This window comes from Enhydra lutris, unplaced genomic scaffold (assembly GCF_002288905.1).
Source record: "Enhydra lutris kenyoni isolate GAN:26980312 unplaced genomic scaffold, ASM228890v2 scaffoldscaffold39, whole genome shotgun sequence".
Classification (NCBI taxonomy): domain Eukaryota; kingdom Metazoa; phylum Chordata; class Mammalia; order Carnivora; family Mustelidae; genus Enhydra; species Enhydra lutris.
Genome location: NW_019154123.1, coordinates 28668372 through 28691135, shown reverse-complemented (window position 1 = coordinate 28691135; position 22764 = coordinate 28668372). Strand labels below are relative to the sequence as shown.

Below are 22764 nucleotides of genomic sequence, written 5' to 3'. Positions count from 1 at the left end.
GGACCACCACCGAGAAAAAACCCCATGATCATCTATCAACAGATGTCCACCAGGCAACTGGATCACTTGCTGGGAAATAATGGATCAAGGAAAGAAACTTCCAATAAAACCCACAACTTGTTAGTGTAGGAGGTGGAAAAAAGATTCTTAGAACCACCTTCCAACTTTATCAGACAAAAGAAAATAAGCAGGCAGGCAGCAACTTTCAGCTAAGAGGTGGGGCCCTTATGTCATGTGTTAGTTACACAGAAGGTGCTTAACAAGAATCCTAAGTAAATAATTGCCATATCCTTTAAGGCCACCACCTTATAGGCTACATTAGAACTGAAGTCTAAGGCTAAAAAATCCCCATCTCTTTAAAAGGAAGAGTCTTTCGGGGCACCTGGGTGGCTTAGTCAATTAAGTATCTGCCTTCCGCTCAGGTCAGGATCCCAGGGTCCTGGGGTAGAGTTCTACATCAGGCCCCTCAGCTTCTCCCTCTGCCTGCCTTTCCCCCACTTGTGCACACACTCTCTCTCTGTCAAATAAATAAATAAAATCTTTAAAAAGAAGACTCTTCTATTTCTACTCTAAAAGAATCAGTGATTCTCAACAGCTTCAAAATTAGTAAACCTTTATTTCATCACAAAGAAGGGTATTCTCTAAAAAATAGGAAGATGGGTATGGGCTACTATTATTAATCTTAGAATTCAATTTTTAGACCAGAAGGGATATTTACAGTTCTGTCATCTTCATCACTAACCAGAGGTGGAAGTGTGCACAGACTGAATAATTAGACAATCACCTTGGGGGGCACCTGGGTGGCTCGGGTCATGATCGCAGGGTGCTAGGATCGAGTCCCACATCGGGCTCTCTGCTCAGCAGGGAGCCTGCTTCCCTTCCTCTCTCTCTGCCTCTCTACCTACTTGTGATCTCTGTCAAATAAATAAATAAAATCTTAAAAAAAAAAAAAAAGAAAGAAAAAGAAAATCGCCTTGGTTAATAAGTACTATACCATTCAACACTGACCAGAGGTTTTTGTTTTTTTTTTTTAAGATTTATTTGACAGACAAAAATCACAAGTAGGCAGAGAGGCAGGCATTGAGAGAGGGGGAAGCAGGCTCCCCACCGAGCAGAGAGCCCGATGCGGGACTCGATCCCAGGACCCTGGAATCATGACCTGAGCCAAAGGCAGAGGCTTAACCCTCTGAGCCACCCAGGTGCCCCTGGAATAGAGCTTTTAAAAAAAATAAGCCAAGACAGTGGCTCATTGCCATTTTTTAAAAAAAATTTTATTTATTTGACAGAGATCACAAGTAGGCATAGAGACAGGCAGAAAGAGAGGGGGAAGTAGGCTCCCTGCTGAGCAGAGAGCCCAATGCGGGGCTCCATCCCAGGACTCTGAGATCATGACCTAAGCCTAAGGCAGAGGCTTTAACCCAATGAGCCACCCAGGCACCCCTCATTACCATTTTTATTAACAAAACTACTGGCCTTGTTAAGCCATTTCTCACCTGGACTACTGAAAAGTCCTCCTAACTAGTTTCCAACTTCAGCCTTAGGCCTCCAACATACCTACTTTCTATACAGCTGCTAGTCTCTCCTATTTAAGACAGAAATATGTCCAGGTCTTTCCCCTATTTAAAATTCTGTAATTGTTCCCTAGGAAACAGGATAACATCTGAGCTCTGTAACATGGAATACAAGGCCCTTTATGACCTGCTCAGCTTCTTTTCCTGCCTGCAGTTTCCTCCACACATCATGCTATTCTTCCTCCCCCGTCTGCTTTCGAGTCACAATGGACCATGCGCAGCTCCATGAGCATGCTATGACCCCTCCTGGATGTGGGCCACTGAAACTTTTGTAGGCACAGGACACACATTTTAACTATTATAATCCTCCTACCTATTTTCACTTATTCATTCTTTAGTCTTCAGCTCCACTGTCACTTATTTAGGAAGCTTTCCCAGAAAGGACAGACATCTTACATTATCCCTACCACCACTTTTCACAGTTCGTAATTTTATGCTGTAGTTCAGGTATCAGGAGAGCAGGGACACCATGTGCTTTGTTTATCTCACTATCTCTGATCATGCACAGGATTCCTACGATACATCTGTAACAAAATGTGAAAAGATTTGTTCAAGTTGTCATAAAACGTCTAATTTCTAATTTTCTTAACTCTTTCAGTAACACTGATTAACCAAAAATGAGTAACTGAAGATAGTCCAGCTTTTTTTTTTTTTTAAATGAAAACATTAGCTATCTATTAGTAAGGACAGCAATAGAGATGTAAATTTGAGTAGCATAAAATGCGTATCTCTATATCAGGCTTTATAGTAGAGACAGCAAAAATCTTAGGGTAATTATGATTTCTTTAAAATAAGAATACAGGAGCGCCTGGGTGGCTCAGTCATTAAGCATCTGCCTTCAGCTCAGGTCATGATGCCAGGGTCCTGGGATGGAGCCCCATATCAGGCTCCTGTTCAGCGGGAAGCCTGCTTCTCCCTCTCCCACTCTCCCTGCTTATGTTTCCTCTCTCGCATGTCTCTGTCAAATAAATAAATAAAATCTTAATACATAAATAAAATAAGAATAGAGGGGCGCCTGGGTGGCTCAGTGGGTTAAAGCCTCTGCCTTCGGATCAGGTCATGATCCCAGGATCCTGGGATTGAGCCCTACATCAGGCTCTCTGCTCAGCAAGGAGCCTGCTTCCCTTCTCTCTCTCTCTCTGCCTGCCTCTCTGCCTACTTGTGATCTTTCTGTCAAATAAATAAACAAAATCTTAAAAAAAAAATACAGGAATACAGTTTTTCCCTTCTAGACTCCTGTTTCAAGATGATAGACTAATGACATGCTGTAGCACTCCTCCTTTAGAACAAATGTTTTTATTTATAATGGCAGAAAAAGAATGAGGAATGCCTCAAGATGAAGAGCAATTCAGATAAAACCGAGGAGAGAAACAACCGCTCGGGATATAGGCAGGAGAAGGCCAGTTCAGAAATCTTGGGGTTGATTAAGCAGATAGATCTCTGTGTTCACTTAAGCATGAAGCTGTGTACACACACAGGGCTCTCCTTTCCTCCTAATCTTCAAAGCTTCAGGTCATAGTTGTGTTGGAAATGTCAGCTTCCAGGAAGAACAGTAACTGTGGGAGGCTGCGCTGGAAAAGGAGGGACAAGCCCCCAGGAATGAGAGGAATTAAGGAGCACCCAGCCCTCCAAACATTTCACCTCTCTCTCTCTTCCTCCCTCCCTCCAACTAGGCTATAAAAAGTGCCTCTGTAGGTGCTCTACTCTCAACTACAAAGCTGAATGCGATTCTTCCCATCTTGCTCTGCAAATTCAATCCAATTGTAATTAAAATATCAACAGGTTTTTTTTTTTCTTAAGTACATGATAAACAAATTCTAAAATGTACAGAGAAGAGCCAAGGGCCAAAAGATCATAAAGAAGAACTTGGTTGGTTTGCTCTCTCAGATATTAAGAATTAGAAGCTATAGTAATTAAGGCAGTACAGTATTAGCTAAGGGACAAATAAGCCAATGCAATAAAAAGAGAACACAGAAACAGACCCTGGCACACCTGGAAACCTGATCAACAATGGCTCGTACTGCAGGTCAGTGGGGAAATGATTAAAGTGTCGATGAAAGATCTGGGTCACTGGTTTTTTTAAAAAGTGAATATGTATCTCTACAGAAATATAAAAAACAAATCCAGATAGTTCAAAGGTTTAAACTGTAAAACTTTAAGGAAAACATAAGAAAGTATCTTTTACCCCTAGTTTGGCAAAGATTCCTTTCTTTCTTTTTCTTCCTTTCTTTCTTTTTTTAAAAGATTTATTTATTTGAGAGTGAGAGGGAGAGAACCTTATGCAGACTGTGCTAAGCACAGAGCCCGGCATGGAGCTAGATCTCATAACCCTGAGATCACCACCTGAGCAGAAACCAAGGGTCCGACGCTTAATCAACTGTACCACCCAGACACCCCTTTGATAGAATTTTTTTTTAAGAGAAAAGAAAAATAAGAATTAAGAAGGCAAACTTTGTTTTCTTTTTTTTTTTTTTCAAACTTCGTTTTCATTTGTTTTTTTTAAAACAGCCCATAGGGGTTCCTGGGTGGCTCAGTTGGTTAAATGTTGCACTCTTGGTTTCAGCTAAGGCATGATCTTCAGGGTCATGGAACTGAGTCCCACATTGGGCTCAGCGCTCCCTGCTCACTCCCTGCTCAGCATGGAGACAGCTTGGGGTTCTTTCCTTCTCCCAATCTCTCTTTCCCTGTCAAATCAATCAATCAACCAATCCATCTTTAAAACAGTAAAATAAAATAAAATAAAAGAGCCTGTAAAGTTTTAATATTAATACTAAAAAGTTATTAGACCTAGAATGTGATTAACAAAAGAAAAAGACCGGAAATCACAAAATAAAATTTAACAGTTATTAATTACAGATCTCAAGAGCTGGATAAACATAAATGCAATTAGAGCCATCCTACGTACCTTCACCCTCTCTTTGTATGGGGGGACCTTGAGTTAGTAATAGCTGATGAGTAATGGAGGGAAAGAAAGGGAAAGTGAAGTTAAGAAGAAGGTAAAATGAGAAGATTCTCAAAATGATCAGAGAGATGAGTATGCTCTTCCAACTTACGTAAATGCACGTTCACCTTGTTCACAAACCCTACCATTAACCCATTTCCTTTTGTGTGCTTTCTGCCTTTCCAAGGCTGAACCTAAGTCCCATCATGAGAATTCCCCTACCCCACCCTTTTATTAAGATTTTATTGTTGTAAGTAATCTCTACATACAACGTGGGACTAAAACTCACTACCCTAAGAATAAGAGTCGCGTGCTCCACAGCCTGAGCCAGCCAGGCACCCTTCCCCCACTCCACTTTGCATTCTGTTCACTACAGGCAAGTCATTTCAACTCTGTCAGCAATTTGGTACTAACCTGCATAAATTTGTTTTCTAACGTCCATAATTATAAATATTGTGTTTACACGGACATTTTTGGGTTTTCCTACTCCATACACTAACTTACTACCATGGAAGAGAAGCATTCAGTGCTCTCCAAGACACACACTTGTCTGCCCTCTTCCCATACAGATTTAAAAAACATACTTCTATGAAAGTTTTCAGTTACAAGCCCACATGAAATCTTAAAAGCAAAATGAGAAATAAGAGATTTACCACAGAAGGAATAAGTTTTCAACTGTCCCATGATTACATCCTGTCTGCAAATCTAATTTCTCAAAGATCTGATTCTTTATTAATATTAAATATATTAAATTACATCATTCATATTTTCACTGATTATGTATTCTTAACTCTCAAGTTAAATGTGCATTTACTATTATGTATAAAGCACTAATCCTCTTCCACTTGTGTTTACTTCTCAATGTTAACCTAGCTATAAAAGTGAAAATATATCTTTATCTTCACTTAGATGTATTACTGGCTATCAGAGCCATACAGTCATGCTTAATGTAATCAAATAAACTAATCCCTAATTCTTACTCTGAAAATCCCTACCTAATTCTAAAGTTGAAAAAGCTCTGAAAATCCACGTTTTTTCTTTAGGTTTGTTATCAAAACAAATTCAGTGACTTCAACTTAGATGAGATGACCATTTAATGCACAAGACAGAACCCTTCACAAAAAGTGTTATTTGGCCCCCAAATGCCAATCTTACTGAGGTTAAGAAACCCTGGACTGGACTAATGTTTGCAGAAGACACAGTGATGTACAGATCACTGAGTGCTGCCTCTGATGCTTCTCAGGGCATAACAGAATACATGATAAAAAGTGCAAGTATTACTACTACTGAAAAATCAGAAACTCTCTTAAGTAGATCTTTCTCAAATATCCAAATCTCATTAATGTTGGGAAGCCATAAACTATGGCCCAAGTCTTAGAAAATGAAGGAGAGGATTACAGAAATTCACTGTTTATAACAAGTAGATAAGCCAACATATTTAGTTTAATTCTTTCCTATCACAGGTTAAGAGAAATTCGCCTAATAGTGCCTATATGCCACCATTAATAGTTTTCTTGTATCTGTTTATTGCCCTCACCATAAAAATCTCAACTGTCTATATACTTCAGTTAAAAAGACATGCAAATCGGTAACATAAAATAACTGAGACTCTTGAAGTGATAGTAGGTATTTACCTTTCTCTGTGCCTGAGAATATAGAGATGATTTTATTCCTGGGCTTTTTTTCTTCTGGAACAGAGGGCAGTGGTTTCAAACTGTGATTGGCTGACAAAGGGTCTTTGCCTCCGGTGCTGAAAATGGTACTGCTCATTCGCACAGGAGGTGCTGGAGGCTTGTCTTCCAGTTCTCCGTTATCAGACATGATTTGGAATTATGATACGGCCTGAAATAGAAAGGCAAAATCATACAGTTAACAAGTTGACAGCAAGGTAAAAAATAGTACAGACAAGCATAAACAGTAGTAATTATCCTCCTTCCAACTCTGAATTAGAAAAGGTTATCCATTTAGGGTGCAATCTGCAAAATTTATAAAACTCAATGAGTAAGAGATGAAATTGGTTATTAATATAGGTAATCTCCCCTAACAAAGTTGTAAATGGTTAGTTGAGGGAGTGTTTGAAAAGCCAAGTCCAGTTAAGAGGACGATGTTAAGTTTTGGGAGGGCATGATGATACTAACATATCAAAATATTCACCTGAGTCTAAGAGTATATATTCCAATGAAAAGACAGACAACACGGCAGTCTTAAAAAGAGAGAGAATTCTGGGACGCCTGGGTGGCTCAGTTGGTTAAGCAGCTGCCTTCGGCTCAGGTCATGATCCCGGCGTCCTGGGATCGAGTCCCACATCGGGCTCCTTGCTCATCGGGGAGCCTGCTTCTCCCTCTGCCTCTGCCTTCCATTCTGTCTGCCTGTGCTTGCTCTCTCTCCCTCTCTCTCTCTCTCTGACAAATAAATAAATAAAATCTTTAAAAAAAAAAATAAAAAAAAAATAAAAAAAAGAGAGAGAATTCTGCAGAGGAAGACTATGCTCTGACTGATCAATCCAAAGACGGGTCTCTGATAGGTCCATTTCTAGAGCAGAGACAGAACACTTGCTATTAAATATATCCACCAACATCACTCTCCAGGAAGAATCCGACTCCACGCTCACTAGCCTTGTGATTACAACTTAGCCTTCACATAAACTTTCCTAAAGGATGAGAATGTGCCACTGATGCAATATTTGCTTTCTCTGAAAATCTGACACTCTAACTACATGTGTTAGTCCCTTGTAAACTTTGCAGAGAGTCCCATAGAACCTGACCCATCTGGGAACACTGACAAGTTAAATCCAGAGTCTGGCTGAAAACCAGAGTATGGCCAAATCCCAAGATTTGGTTATCCTATGATGCCCTGTTCAGGCAGTCTTGTTACCCCTCTTAATCCACACTTGACTAATTCAGTGGAAACTTCAACACTGTTTATATATAAATTAATATTGTAGGAAATATATATGTGTACATATATATGGCCTTTAAAAACAGTAGATTATACACATTTAAAGTCAGCAGGAAAGGGAAGGAGATGCTTAACTTCCGGATGAGTTCTATTTTTTCCCCAGATGAGTTCTGATACAAAAGTATATTAGGAAAACAACACATTTCCCCAGTGAACAAGATTTTGATTGGTAATTAGATCCTGATTTGATTATAGTTATTTAATGCATGTAAGTGAAAACATTGTATATGTGCAATGAAAAGAAGGCCAACTGTATCTAAATAAAATTAAAATTAAAAATAAATTTTTATTTTTTTATTTAGTTTGAACGTTAGTGCCTAAAAGAAAGTAGGTATCATTTGAGGAGAACTGAGGAATGAAGAGATTATGGTACCTAATTCCACTTGGAATCTTACAGCTTTTGTTTTCCTTGACAAGAGTGTCCCTAGAACTGCCATATTTTATCTGCCATAACAACGGTTATTTCAGCCTACAAAAGAGGAAGGAGAGAAGGTAAAGGGAAAAAATGAACTTTTCCAGGGAGAGCGAGCTACAGGAGGCCTGGGAGAAGAGAGTACAGAAGAAGATCTCTCATCTGTGAGAAAGACGCCTGAAGTGAAATCACTGTTGGTGGTCAAAAGACAAAACAGGGCTGGAATCTAGGAACGTGATGCAGAAGATGCAGTCAGGTGATTCATGGGGGCGGGGGTTCGGTTTGCTCTGGAGGGAGATGCACCTGGTTATTCTTCAGTGTGGGCTGTCACGTATGCATCACCAGAGAGGACTTACCTACTGCTACAAATGGAAGAAAGGTAAGGCTTAGTCCTGTACTTGCAGGACTACTTGAGAACACGATCAATCAAGAGAGATGTTTTTTTCTAATGTGACCAGAACATCAAGACAAACCAGATGAACCCGGTAGCAGCTCACTTTCATCTTAATCACCAGTTCCAACAGACACAGCATGTTAGGATTTTGGTTACACTGTGAATGCTCCATATTTATGCATATGAAATCTGAAAAATCAGGGTAATATGATGTCTGTGTGGCGTGGTCAGTTAGGCAGCTGACTCTTGGGTTTGGCTCAGGAGGCAATCTCAGGGTCATGAGATCAAGCCCTGCATCTGGCTCTGCATTCAGCACCAAGATTGCTTCAGATTCTCTCTCCTTTTCCCTCTGCCCCTCCCATTCATGCTCGCGTGTTCATGTGCAAGCTCTTTCCCTCCCAAACCCATCAATCAATCTTTAAAAAAAATCAGGGTAAATATAGCAAAATTTCAAAATACATTTGCATAAATTCAAAGAAAGAAATGCACCAAAATATTAGTAGTAGTTATCTGTGACTAACAAGTAATTTTTAGCTTGATTATAATCATCACAGCTGTGGTTAAGAAAAAAAAATCAATATAAAACAGAGCACAACAGGGGTGCCTGGATGGTGCGGTTGATTGAGTATCTTTTTGTTTCGGCTCAGATTGTGGGCTGGTGAGGTCCAAATGCATGTCTGGCTCCACGCTCAGAATGGAGCCTCCTTGGGATTCACTCTCTCTCCCTCTCCCATTGCCCCTCCCACTTGTGCTAACACTCTGTCTCAAGATAAAATAAATCTTTAGAACAGGGCACAAGGGCACCTGGGTCGCTCAGTCAGTTAAGCGTCTGCCTTTGGCTCAGGTCATGATCCCAGGGTCCTGGGATCAAGCCCCACATCAGGCTCTCTGCTCAGCAGGGACCGCTTCTCCCTCTCCCACTCTCCCTGCTTGTGTTCCCTCTCTCACTGTCTCTCTCTGTGAAATAGATAAACAAAATCTTTAAAAAATAAAATAAAACAGGGCACAATAATTTCTTAATGTAAACTGACTACAAATTCTGTCCTTAAGGTTGGCTCATAGATGGATCCTGACTAGACACTGCCAGTACCCCTTCAGCCGTGTGCTGCCCAATGTCGTGATTAAGAGCATGGGTTGTGGAATCAGATCCCTCAGTTGGAATCCTGGTTCCAGTATTTACTTCAATTTGTGTCCTTGGATGAATTACTTAACTGTACCTCAGGGTTCCTTAAAAAAATAGCTGGCTCTAGGCCTGGGACAGGGGAAATACAAGATGAACCTAGAGTATCTTACATTGTCAGAAGGTAGAAGTACTTAAAAAGGATGATGAACACCCACAGGAAAGAGTTTTCTTTCTTTTTTTTTTATGGTTTTATTTATTTGACAGAGAGAGAAAGAGAGAGAGCACAAGCAGAGAGAGTGGGAGAGAGAGAAGCAGGCTCCCCACTGAGCAGGGGCCCAACAAGGGGCTCAATCCCAAGACCCTGGGATCATGAGCTGAGCTGAAGGCAGCAGTTAACTGACTGAGCCACCCCGGTGCCCCAGTAAAGAGTTTTCAAAAGCCAGTGCTGGAATGGTTCGGAGCAACAAAATTAATAAAGTAGCATTATATTTGACCCAATGTATAAAATAAATATACACAATGTCATATCAATACAAATAAATGAATAAATAAGGGTGGCTCACTCAATTAAGCATCCAACTCTTGATTTTGGCCCAGGTCATGATCTCAGGGTCATCAGGTCAAGCCCTGTGTTGGGCTCCACACTGGGCAGAGACTGCTTAAGATTCTCTCTCTCCTGGGGCACCTGGGTGGCTCAGTGGGTTAAGGCCTCTGACTTTGGCTCAGGGCATGATCCCAGGGTCCTGGGATCAAGCCCCACATTGGGCTCTCTGCTCAGCGGGGAGTCTCCTCTCTCTCTCTGCCTGCCTCTCTGCCTACTTGTGATCTCCGTCTGTCAAATAAATAAAAATCAAAAAAAAAAAAAAAAAAAAAAAGATTCTCTCTTCCCCTCTCCCTGCCCCCCAAAAGAGTAAATAAAATGGTGGGGTACCAAATCATCCTCACAAAAGAATTCCAAATAACAAATGTAGACAAATCTTCTTCTAGCAGTCAGAATTTTAACTTCCCTCCCCACTTGAATGTAGGTTGGACCTAGTGACTCATTTCCAAAGAGCAGTGTATGGAAAGGGAAAAATAACTTCATGGCAGAAAAATGTGGAAACACTGAATTAACCAAGTGATCAAAGGATAACATCTCCAATAATAACTTATGCAGACATCACTCACCACCTGATCTAATGTGATGAGAAACATACTTCACCTCTGCGGTATTCTTCCCCAAAATCCATAACCACAGTCTAATTATGGGGAAAACATCAGACAAACCCAAACTGAAGGACGTTTTACAAAAATTCCTGACCAATACTCCTTAAAACTAGCAAGGACATGAAAAACAAAGAAAGACTGAGAAACTGTCACCGAGCAGGAGTCTAAGTCTAAGTCTATTATACTCTGGAACAAAAAAGGACATTAGTGGAAAACTGGTGAAATCCAAATACAATGTAGAATTTAGTTAACAGTAATGGACCAATGTTGGCTTCTCTGCTTTCACTGACATTTTAGGGCTTATATTAACATTAGGACAAGATAGGTGATAGGTATACAGGAAATCTACAATCTCTGGAACTTCTCTATAAATCTAAAATTATTCCATGATAAAGCCTATTTAAAATGAAATTATGTAATAAAATAAGAAGAAATCAGAGAGGGATACAAATAATAAGAGACTCTTAACTATAGGAAAGAAACTAAGGGTTGCTGGAGGGGAGTTGGTTGGGGGGATGGGGTAACTAGGTGATGGGCATTAAGGAGGGCATGTGACATAATGAGCACCAGGTGTTATATGCAACTGATGAATCACTAAACTCTACCTCTGAAACTAAAAAGAAAGAAAGAGAGAGAAAAGAAAAAAGAATTATGTAGTAAGTTCCTCAAAAAGTTACAGAATTATCTATGATAGGACTTGGCAATTCCACTCCCAGAATAAACCTAAGAGGGTTGTCTGGGTGGCTCAGTGGGTTAAGCCACTGCCTTCGGCTCAGGTCATGATCTCAGGGTCCTGGGATCAAGTCCTGCATCGGGCTTTCTGCTTAGAAGGGAGCCTGCTTCCCCCTCTCTCTCTCTCTCTCTGCCTACTTGTTCTCTCTCTCTCTCTCTCTCTGTCAAATAAATAAATAAATAAAATCTTAAAAAAAAAAAAAAAAAAAGAATATACCTAAGAGAACTGAAAATATATGTCCACAAATAAATTACCTATGACTGTTCACAGCATTATTCATAATAGCTAAATGATAAAACAACCAAAATATCTATCAACAGATGGATATACAAAATGTGGCATATGCATACAATGGAATATCTGACCACAAAAAGGAGTAAAGTACTAATAAAAGCTACAATATGGATGGAACCTTAAAAACATAAGTGGAAAAATAAGGGCACAAAAAGACCACATACTGTATGATTCCATTTATATGAAATGTTCTGAACATGCAAATCCACAAGGAAAGAAGGTAGATTAGTGATCGCTGAGAAGGGAGGGGAATGGGATGTGATTACTAATGGGTATGGAGTTTCTTCTTGGGCAATGAAATGTTCTGGAATTAGGCACTGGTAGTAGTTGTATAACCTTTTCAATATCTTAAGACCACTGAATTGTACACTTTAAAATAGTAAGTTTTAGCTATATAAATTATATTTCAGTTTTTAAAAAGGAATTTTTACTTCATAAAGATTAAGTGAGCTAATAAAGACTGAATGTTGCTGCTACAATCATGATCACTAATATTTATAAAACTCTATGCTATAAGTTAGAGAAAAAAAAGGAGGATCTAGTTCTTCTGCAAGAGTTCATAAGCTACTAGGGGAAAGATCACACATGTCCCTTATCGACATCTCAACACATGCATATCAAAAACCACTTAGTTTCTTCAAAAGGTAGCAGTTCTCAAAACATTTTGGCCTCAAGACCCCTTTACACTCCTAAAAATTATTGGGATTCCCAAATAATTTTTGTTTATATATCCATATTATTTATATATTTTCTATATGAGAAATTAAAGTAAGTTAAATATTTCATCAAAAAATACTCATCATGGGCTCCTGGGTGGCTCAGCTGGTTAAGCGACTGCCTTCAGCTCAGGTCGTGATCCCAGGGTCCTGGGATCAAATCCTGCATCAGGCTCCCTGCTCCATGGGGAGTCTGCTTCTCCCTCTGACCTTCTCCTCGCTCATGCTCTCTCTCACTGTCTCTCTCTCCAATAAATAAATAAAATCTTAAAAAAAACCCTCATCATATGTTAATATAAATAACATTTTCATGAAAGATAGTATTTTTTGAAACAAAATATTTAGTGAGAGAGTAGCATTATTTTACATTTCTGATATCTTTTTAAATGTCTGGTTTAGTAGAACACTGTTGGACTCTCGTATTTGCTGTGTTCAATCTATTATGTTTTGGTTGACAGAAATGAAAAAAATCTGATTTTACACAGATATGTAGTGGGGAAAGATGTATTTTTTTTTTAAATATTTTATTTCTTTATTTGACAGACAGAGATCACAAGTAGGCAGAGAGGCAGGCAGAGAGAGAGAGAGAGAGGAGGAAGCAGGCTCCCTGCTGAGCAGAGAGCCCGACGCGGGCTCAATTCCAGGACCCTGAGATCATGACCCAAGCCGAAGGCAGAGGCTTTAACCCACTGAGCCACCCAGGTGCCCCGGAAAGATGTATTTTAATAGCTTTCAGTTAATTGTGGATATTCTTTCTTTAATATTACACCAAACTCAACCTTCGTAAAGGTAGGTTATATAATCTAAAATCCAGCAATAATTTTGTACTCTATTACCTTAAACTCGTTTTATACTTTGAATGGATCTTTTACCCATTCATGAATTTTATAATGTTATAAATTGATTATTTGGAAAATATTGGTTACTGAATTATGAAGCTACTACAAATGTTGACGCATTTTATGACACAATAAAAATCATATTCATTATATGTGATCTCATCAGAAAACTCTAAGTATTGGGAAACTATAAAACTCAAGAGAAGTAGATATAAGTTTTCTAAAATTATTATTATTATTTTTAAGAGTCTCATGCTCTACCGACTGAGTTAGCCGGGTGCTAAAATTATTATTTTTAATGTAGGCTCTACACCCAGCATGTAGCCCAATGTGGGGCTTGAACTCATGACCCTGAGATCAAGACCTGAGCTGAGATCAAGATCAAGTTGCTTAACCAACTGAGCTATTCAGGCACCCCTAAGGAAATTCCAACTTTCGCTTGCAAGCTTAAATTTTATCCATTACCAGGGTAATTTCTGGCTCAGGTCTTATCTCAGAGTCCTGGGATTGAGACCTGCAGTGGGGTCCTTGCCCAGCGGAGAGTCTTACTTGAGGATTCTCTCTCCCTCCCCCTCTGCACTCCCCTTGCTCTAAAATAAATAAGTCTTAAAAATATTTTTAATCGGGGCGCCTGGGTGGCTCAGTGGGTTGAGCTGCTGCCTTCGGCTCAGGTCATGATCTCAGAGTCCTGGGATCGAGCCCCGCATCGGGCTCTCTGCTCAGCAGGGAGCCTGCTTCCTCCTCTCTCTCTGCCTGCCTCTCTGCCTGCTTGTGATCTCTCTGTCAAATAAATAAATAAAATCTTAAAAAAAAAATATATATATATATATATATTTTTTTTTTTTAATCAATTACAACAAATTCTAGCACTTCATTTTCAGGAAGTGTCTTCTAAATACCTAGTCTGATCAACCAGTTTGTAGGCCAGTTGTTCTTTCTTTCTTTTTTTTTTTTTTTAAGATTTTATTTATTTGACAGATAGAGATCACAAGTAGGCAGAGAGAGAGGAGGAAGCAGGCTCCCTGCCGAGCAGAGAGCCCGATGCGGGGCTTGATCCCAGGACCCTGGAATCATGACCCGAGCCGAAGGCAGAGGCTTAACCCCCTGAGCCACTCAGGCGCCCCCAGTTGTTCTTTCTAATAAAAATGGTGTTCCATGGAACTAGAGTGTATTACGCTTATAAGGGCCTATTTAGCCAGAGCAGCCCCACCTCGGTTGAACAGCCATTTTGTTGTTTATGCAGTAAAACTCAAATTGACTCAGTCCCCACCCCAACTTACTTAAAAGCAAGTCCAGGAAACCAGTCCCAGGTAACAGCCCAAATACAAGGGTGGGTCAGGTCAGGTGGACATTCAATCAGAGGGGGCGCATACAGTCTCCTAGCTACCAAAGTGATAGGCTAGTTTCCATAGCTACTATGGGGTGAATTGTAATTCAATTAGCCACCTCTGTGTGAGGCCAGGCCCAACCACATGGCCTTTGCTCTATAAAAGTTAGTCTGGAAAGCAGGGAGGGGTCGCCCTCTCTGTAAGGGACGGCCCTGACCGGTCTGTTTGACGATTGGTCTGATTCTTGATGCTTGGCGTGAAATAAAGCTTTGCTTGACCTTCGCTTTGTATCAGTCTTGCTCCTTTGACCATGGACCCATTATTGGGGTACCAAACATTGGGGACCCAACAACGCTAAGTGAAACAAGTCAGTCAAGACAGACAAATACCATATGATTTCACCCCTATGTTGAATTTAAGAAACAAAACATAGGGCAAGGAGGGGAAGAAAGGAAAGGAAACCATAGCAGACTCTTAACTATAGAGAACTGAGGGTCACTGGAGGGGAGGCAGGCACAGGAAACGCCAAATGGGTGATAGGTATTTAAGGAGGGCACTTGTTACAATGAGAACTGGATGTTACATGTAAGTGATGAATTACTAAATTCTACTCCTGAAACCAATATTACATTCCATGTTAATCAGAATTTAAATAAAAACTTGAAACAAAACAAAAATAAAAATGGCATTCAATGAAAAAGGGGCTCAATCACCACAGTGCCCTCATCAAGTACATTCTTTCTTTTTTTTTTTTTTTTTAAGATTTATTTATTTATTTGACAGAGAGAGAGAAACAGCAAGAGAGGGAACACAAGCAGGGGTAGTGGGAGAGGGAGACACAGGCTTCCTGCTGAGCAGGGAGCCTGATATGGGGCTCAATCCCAGGATTCCAGGATCATGACCTGAGCTGAAGGCAGACGCTTAACAATTGAGCCACCCAGGCACCCCATCAAGTATATTCTTCAGTAAAACTAGCTTTAAAAAAACAAGAAACAAAAAAGAAAAACGAAAAACCTCCAAGTGGTGGGGGGCAGGGGAGTGTCTGGATAGCTCAGTTGGTTAAGTGGCCCGAGGCTCCATAAGGCTTGTTGCTCAGCAGGGAGTCTGCTTTTCCCTCTCCCTTTGCCCCTCCCCCAGCTCATGCTCCCTCTGTCTCAAGTAAATAAAAATCTTAAAAAAAAAAAAACAAACAAACCAAAACCAAAAACCTACAAGTGGGAGTGCCTGGGTGGCCTAGTCGTTAAGCGTAGAACTCCTGATTTCAGCTCAGGTCATGATCTCAGGGTTGTGAGAAAGAGCCCCACATGGGGCTCCCCACTAGGTAAGGAACCTGCCTAAGAGTCTCTCCTTCTTTCTGCCTCCCCCCACTGCAACGACAAAAAAAAAAACCTATACAGTGCATGGCCAATACTCTGATTTCTGTTAAAGCACAGGCAGTTTTACCTACCACTACTTTTATACCAGCAATGCAAATTTCAACAGTATGAAAAGCAAAGAATATCTTAGTACTGTTACAAAAATAGGTTTTGACCTCATAGACCCCAACAGTACGAGAGACCACACTTAAGAGAACTGCCGCCTTAAAGTATATCCCAGCTCTCTATCATCCTCATACCCCCGGTTTTAATGTGCTATTGGGGTGGCAGAAGACCCCTATTTATTCATCCTCTACTCCCCACATTTTAAACGTAGGAAATGGTAAGGCATATAAACCTAACTAAACCTTTAACATGGTTGAAAATTTATATACAGGGGAATTTACTACATTACTTTTTATAACAAAAATCAGAAAGAGCAGTAAGCTTTCCTGGGTTAGTCAGAAAGACTAATTGCCATCTGTATGAAACACACACACACACACACACACAAAATTCTAAGCAGAGAATATTACATGGCAACTTTCAGAACACAGCCTTTCCTTATACTTTGGTTATCCAAAAAAAATTTCTTTACTGCTCTATTTTAATATACTGCACAGCAGCTTTTTAATCTGCTGTACAAATTCAGTCCAGTAGAACTAAAGGGGAATATATTATTTGTATGTTTCAAAATATTCTTCTTGGTGATTGTATATTATAGATAAAGCTTTATTAGCTGTCTCAGGGAAATCCCAATTAACATGATGTACCCTGTAGGCAACACATGTCTAAATAAAGCCCAAATTTAACATGAAACATACGCGTTACAGATGTCCTTAATGAAATTACTCAAGACAACAGATATGACAGCAACAATTCTAAGTAACAGGCCTCATAAATGATGAGATCTTAGTAATGATACCCACAATCCTTGATATACTGACACCAGCTTAGCAGAAGATGACTTCATCACTTCATTTCAGGATTTCTCTAACTAGTATCTATGTCTTCAAGCTGTTGTTCAGAGGAAGAGGATAAAAGCTCTAACGAGCTTCCTAAAGAGTTTCTATGCATTCAGGTTTTGCTTAGAGCTACCCATAACCAACAGACTTAGGACTAAACTCTGATATTTAGGACATTTACTACTGAATCAATCTGATATCATATAAATGCACCACATAAATCATATGCTTTATGTTGCCCAAATACACCAAAGAATTTTCTGGCCTAATCATCTTTGCATTGTATATGTATTTTTCCATTTTTATATTTTCTTCATCCTTTTCTCTATCTAACCCAAATCTTTCAATGCTTAGCAATAATTATTTCCTATATAAGGTCATTTCTATCCCTCTTCAAAATGACCCTTTACTTCTTCTGAACAAGAATGACCCCTCACACACACAAAAAAAGACCCCCTCTCTCCCCCATGTCCTCTGAATACAAGTTACACAGGAAAACAAATTCAGAGAGTAGTAAAGCTGGATTGGAATTTATCTGGTCTATCTTTCCTATTTTATATGAGAAGGACCTGACGCCCCAAAGAATAAGCAGTCTGCCTAAAGTGACACAAATCCAATTACAAACAAAACTAAGACCAGAATTCAAGGTCTACTAACAACTCTTAATCTCATGCTGTTTTTTTTTATTTATTTATTTTAAAGATTTTATTTATTTATTTGACAGGGACCACAAGTAGGCAGAGAGGCAGGCAGAGGGAGGAAGGGGAGCAGGCTCCCTGCCAAGCAGAAAACCCAATAGGGGCTCGATCCCAGGACCCTGGGCTGAAGGCAGAGGCTTTAACCCACTAAGCTACCCAGGCGCCCCTCTTTTTATTTTATTTTTTTTTAAAGATTCTACTTGTCAGAGATAGAAGGAGAGGGAGAGCACACAAACAGGAGGGGCAGCAGGTAGAGGCAGAAGCCAGCTCCCTGCTAAGCAAGTAGCAGGATCTGGAACTTGATCCCAGGACCTGGGGTCATGACCTGAGCTGAAGGCAGAGGCCCAACTGACTAAGCCACCCAGACATCTCTGATGCTGTTTTTTCTCAATCATTTTAATAGACTGGACCATTCTGGGGAGTGCGGGGGTGGCACCTGGTTGGCTTAGTCAGTAGAGCACGTGTCTCTTGATCTCAGGGTTCTAAGTTCAAGCCCCACATTGGGTAAAGAGATTACTTAAGGGCAGGGGGTTGTGGGGGGATAGAGGGGGAAAAAAATGAAACAAGATGGGATGAGGAGGGAGACAAACTGTTAAGAGACTCTTAATCTCACAAAACGAATTGAGGGTTGCTGGTGGGTAGTGCAGTAGAGATAGGGTGGCTGAGTTATAGACACTGGGGAGGGTATGTGCTATGGTGAGTGCTGTGAAATGTGTAAGCCTGATAATTCACAGACCTGTACCCCTGAGATAAATAATACATAATATGTTAATAAAAAAATAATAAAATAACTAAATCTTTTAAAAAAACCCAAATCTTAAAAACAAACATATACATATGGAATCACTATGGCAATGAATTTTAACTGTGCATCATTTATTATTTTAGGTGCCTTTCCTGCTCAAGACTTTAAGCAACTGAAAGGCAGGGATTATACAACCATCACTATTACTATTACTATTATACATCACACTATCTACTACTACTACTATTATTATACATGGTACTACCTCCTTTAATGTATAACACAGATCGTTGCATGTATTACGACAATAATATCTACTGATTTATGGTACTCTATTGCCAGATGAAATATTATCTTTCCTAAATTTATTAGTTCTCTAACGAACAGCATTTAACTTGACAACATATAAACTACCCAATATTAACAAAAGTATCACTGGAAAGATTTATACTTTTCCTCTAACAGCTGATTCATGGCCTTAGTCTTTGATCCTTTTCCATAAGACAGTGTTATTTTTTTTGTGTATTGCTTCTACTGATGGTATCAAATGCCTAAAAAGTGCTAGATGATGATGCGATAAGGTTCTTTACATCTTATATTTTAGTCAGAAGCAATAAAGAATATAAAGACAATTCATGATAAAATTCTGATTTACTAATGTTTCACTCCATCATTACCCAAAAATGTTTTATTAAAAAAATGATAAGTGTACAGTGTCTCTCTCCAAATCTGCTCAAGCCCTTTTTGCTACTTTTCAGTGAAAAACAAGTAGGAGAAACAAAAAGCAAGCCCAAAACACACTGTACTCTTCTAACAGGCCCATTGTTTAATTGTGACACGACTCAAAAGACAAACAATTCCTCATTGTCTACTGAAGGAGATTAGGGGAAGCTAAATATACAACAGAAATGAAAAAAGGAGTGGTGTCTGGGTACTAGTCAAACTAGTAAAAATGACTAATTTTTTTACAATCTAACTTGGATCAACTATGGTATTTCAAGTATAAATCATATTATTACTGACAAACATGACAATTTAAAAAAGCACAGTTTGCTTTGTATTTTCACTTACATTTTATATAAATAACAAATGAACCTTAAATTTTCAGTACCTGATGAATGTAATAACATTCATATAACAAACAGTATTTGAAATATAATATCAAACAGTATTTGAAAAGACTTCTAGCAATCTCTAATAAGCTACAAGCTACAATAAGCTACAAGAGCTCCCAAACCACTGGCCTCTCTTCCCCTCCCATTCCAAAAAAGCCTCAAATGCCTTTGAGAGTGAAAGTATCCATTGAAAATATCCTAAATCACCTCAAATGGACAACACACACTATGGAAGGCAAGTCCATAAATTAGAAGGTAAGGAATGTTTTCATTTGGTGGCAATGGCTGTAACATTAGGCCTATTTAGTAGCAAAGCCAGAAAGGAAAAGGGAAAGAGGGATACAGACATAGAAAACACACTTGGGACATTGGAAAAGAATAAAGAAGGAAAGTGGAAAGAAACTTTGCTTCGAACTCAAATAAATGAGTGGATAACCTATCAAATGTGTAAAAATGCAAGGATAGGCTAGTTAAGATGAAATGGATGTTTCCATAGAGCCCAAGGCTGAGTGAAATCAAGAACAAAAGAGTAAGCAATTTACTAAATCCAGTTATTCTTCGGGGATTTTTTTTTTTTTTTTTTTTACTAACTCCTAAAGACCTTCAACGTCCACTTTGATGGCTGTCATAGGGAACTGGTAATAAAACCGAGTCTGCCTAAATTAAAAAATATAATAGAAGGTCCTTCCACATGAGACTAAGACCTAAAAAGTATAATCTATATAAGACTAAATCAGGAATAAATCTCTCTGGGTCAAAGGGAACAAGAAAACCTTAAATATTCCGGGTCCAATATCTTTGGTTAATATGTGGGTGGGGGATGAAGGTGAAGATTTCTGAGTAATCCTAACAAGAAAATGCACATTTTTTGGTCTGAATTCATCCTACCTCTGAGGTCCCCAAAATTCCCAAAGAGGTATAATTGAATATGGTCATGCTAGTAAATGGCAAACTCAAACAAAAAGAACTTTAATACAGGTCTCAAATAATAACCAAAGATAAAATTCTGAGGAAAAGGAACATCTCACAGTTAAAATTCAGAAAATGAAACAAGGCACTGGGATTGAGAATGATCCAAAACAAACTGGTGAAATAAATGTGGAATGATCTGACAGAGAACATGTCAAGAAACCTGAAAAAAAGCAAATATGAAAAACCACCACAGACTACTTTCAGTAAGAAAAAACCATAATACCTGAAAATGGGAACTTGACATTTGCAGTAAAAATTAGTATAGATGAAACAGAAGAAAGAATCAGTGAACTGGGAGATGTATCTTTAGAAAGTCACATTAGAAAGCAGCACAGAGACAAAGATAGAGAAAATATGAAAGAAAAGTAAGATGAATAAGTTGGATGACCTAAGATATAACTACTGGAGTTTCAGTAGGAAAGGACAGAATGAATGAGGGACTGGTTTACTAGATAAGTCAGTAGCTGAGAAATTTCTAGAACTGATGAAGGACACAAATCCTTAAGATGAAGAAACCTAATAAATCAAAAGCAGGATAAAAAAGTAATTGAAGTAAAGACACATCATAGTCAAAACTAAGGTCAAAGACCAGAGTTCTTAAACTCAGCCAAAGGAAGAAGGAAAAAGGGCAGCTGGACTTCAAGCTTACTTCTTGATACCAACGATGATAGCCAGAAGACACTGGAACATTCTCAATCTTCTGAGAAGGAGCCAACATACTGCAGATTCAATAAAACTCTTTCAAGAATGAGGACAAAATAAAAATATTTTGAGACAAAGAAACTTTTCAAAAGATTAGAAGTACTCTATACTCTTAACTGAAGTCAGTTGTTGGAAATCAGTAACAAAAAGATTTAATTAGAAAAATACTCTGTTAAGTTTGGAAATTTAAAAACACCTCTAAAAAACTTAGGTTAAGAAAAGAGATCATAGTATTCCCTCTCTCGCTGTCTCTCTCAGTCAAATAAATAGTAAAATCTTAAAAAAAAAAAAAAAGAGATCACAAAGAAATTAGAAAATACTTATTAGAATTGAATGAGAATGAAAAAGCTATGTGTCAAAACTTACAGGATTAGATAAACAAAATATTGTATATACCTACTATCCAGCATGTTTATCTTTAAAAAAGATGTGAAGGGGCGCCTGGGTGGCTCAGAGGGTGCCTTCAGCTCGGGTCATGATCCCAGGGTCTTGGGATTGAGCCTCACATTGGGCTCTCTGCTCAGTGGGAAGCCTGCCTCCCCGTCTCTCTCTGCCTGCCTCTCTGCCTACTTGTGATCTCTGTCTGTCAAATAAATAAATTCTTTAAAAAAAAAAAATACAAAATAAAAAAGATGTGAAATTTGGTATGTGCTATAATAAGGATGAAGTTTAAAGACATTAAGTAGTAGGAGCCAAACACAAAAGGACAAATACATATAATTCCACTTCCAGGAGGCATCCATGGACCACTTCCAGGGTCACATCCATGAGTGACCATCTCAGAGTGGTCAAATTATTCACAGAGACAAAAAGATTAGAGATCATCAGGGCCTGATGGTGGAGTGAAGTGGAGACTTACTGTTTTAATGGGTAGAGAGTTTCTGTTTGGGAAGACAAAAACAGTCTTGAAAATGGCAAGTTTGGGTGCCTGGGTGGCTCAGTTGGTTAAGCGACTACCTTCCGCTCATATCATGATCCTGGAGTCCTAAGATCAGTCCTGCACTGGGCTCTCTGCTCAGTGGGGAATTTGCTTCTCCCTCTGACCCTCTCCCTTCTCATGTTCTTTCTCTCTCTCTCTCAAGTACATAAACAAAATCTTAAAAAAAAAAAAAAAAAAAAAAAGGAAAATGGCAAATTTTATGTTAAATGTATTTTACTACACGTACACAAACTTGTAGGATATAATTAAAGCACTTAAGGACACTTACAGTTCAAGTTTTACTTTAAAAAAGAACTAAAAATTAATGAGTTAAGCATCTAGCCTAAGAAGCAAAACAAAAACAAACAACAAAGTAAACCCAAAGAAGTAGGAAAATAATTCAGATCAACACTGAAATTGCTTAATAGAAGACTATTATACATACAGTGGAGATGAATAAAGCTAAAAGTTAGATCTCAGATAAAACCAGTAAAATACCTCTGACAAATTTAATCAAGAACAGAGAAAGCACAAAAAAACACCCATAGGAATGAAAAAGGGTTTTAGGGGCTCTGGGTGGATCAGTCGGTTAGGCGTTCAGCTCTTGATTTTGGCTCAGGTCATGATCTCATGGTGGTAGGATTGAGGACCCGTTGGGCTCCATGCTCAGAGGAGAGTCTGCTTGGGTCTCTCTCTCTCTCCCTCTGCCTCTGCCCCTCCCCCTGCTTGTGCGTGCTCTTTCTAAAATAGATAAATAAACCTTTTTTTTTTAATAGAT

The 22764-nt window shown here is 39.0% G+C and overlaps 1 protein-coding gene across 1 annotated transcript in view; it reads right to left on the bottom strand.

Moving 5' to 3' along the window:
- The window catches only part of LOC111154988 (p21 (RAC1) activated kinase 2), a 90991-nt gene that overhangs the window by 39627 nt on the left and 28600 nt on the right, over nt 1-22764 (bottom strand). The window contains exon 2 of the mRNA XM_022514960.1: nt 6147-6354. Coding sequence (XP_022370668.1) covers nt 6147-6333 — 187 coding nt within the window. The 5' untranslated portion in view covers nt 6334-6354. The remainder of the gene's footprint in view (nt 1-6146; nt 6355-22764) is intronic.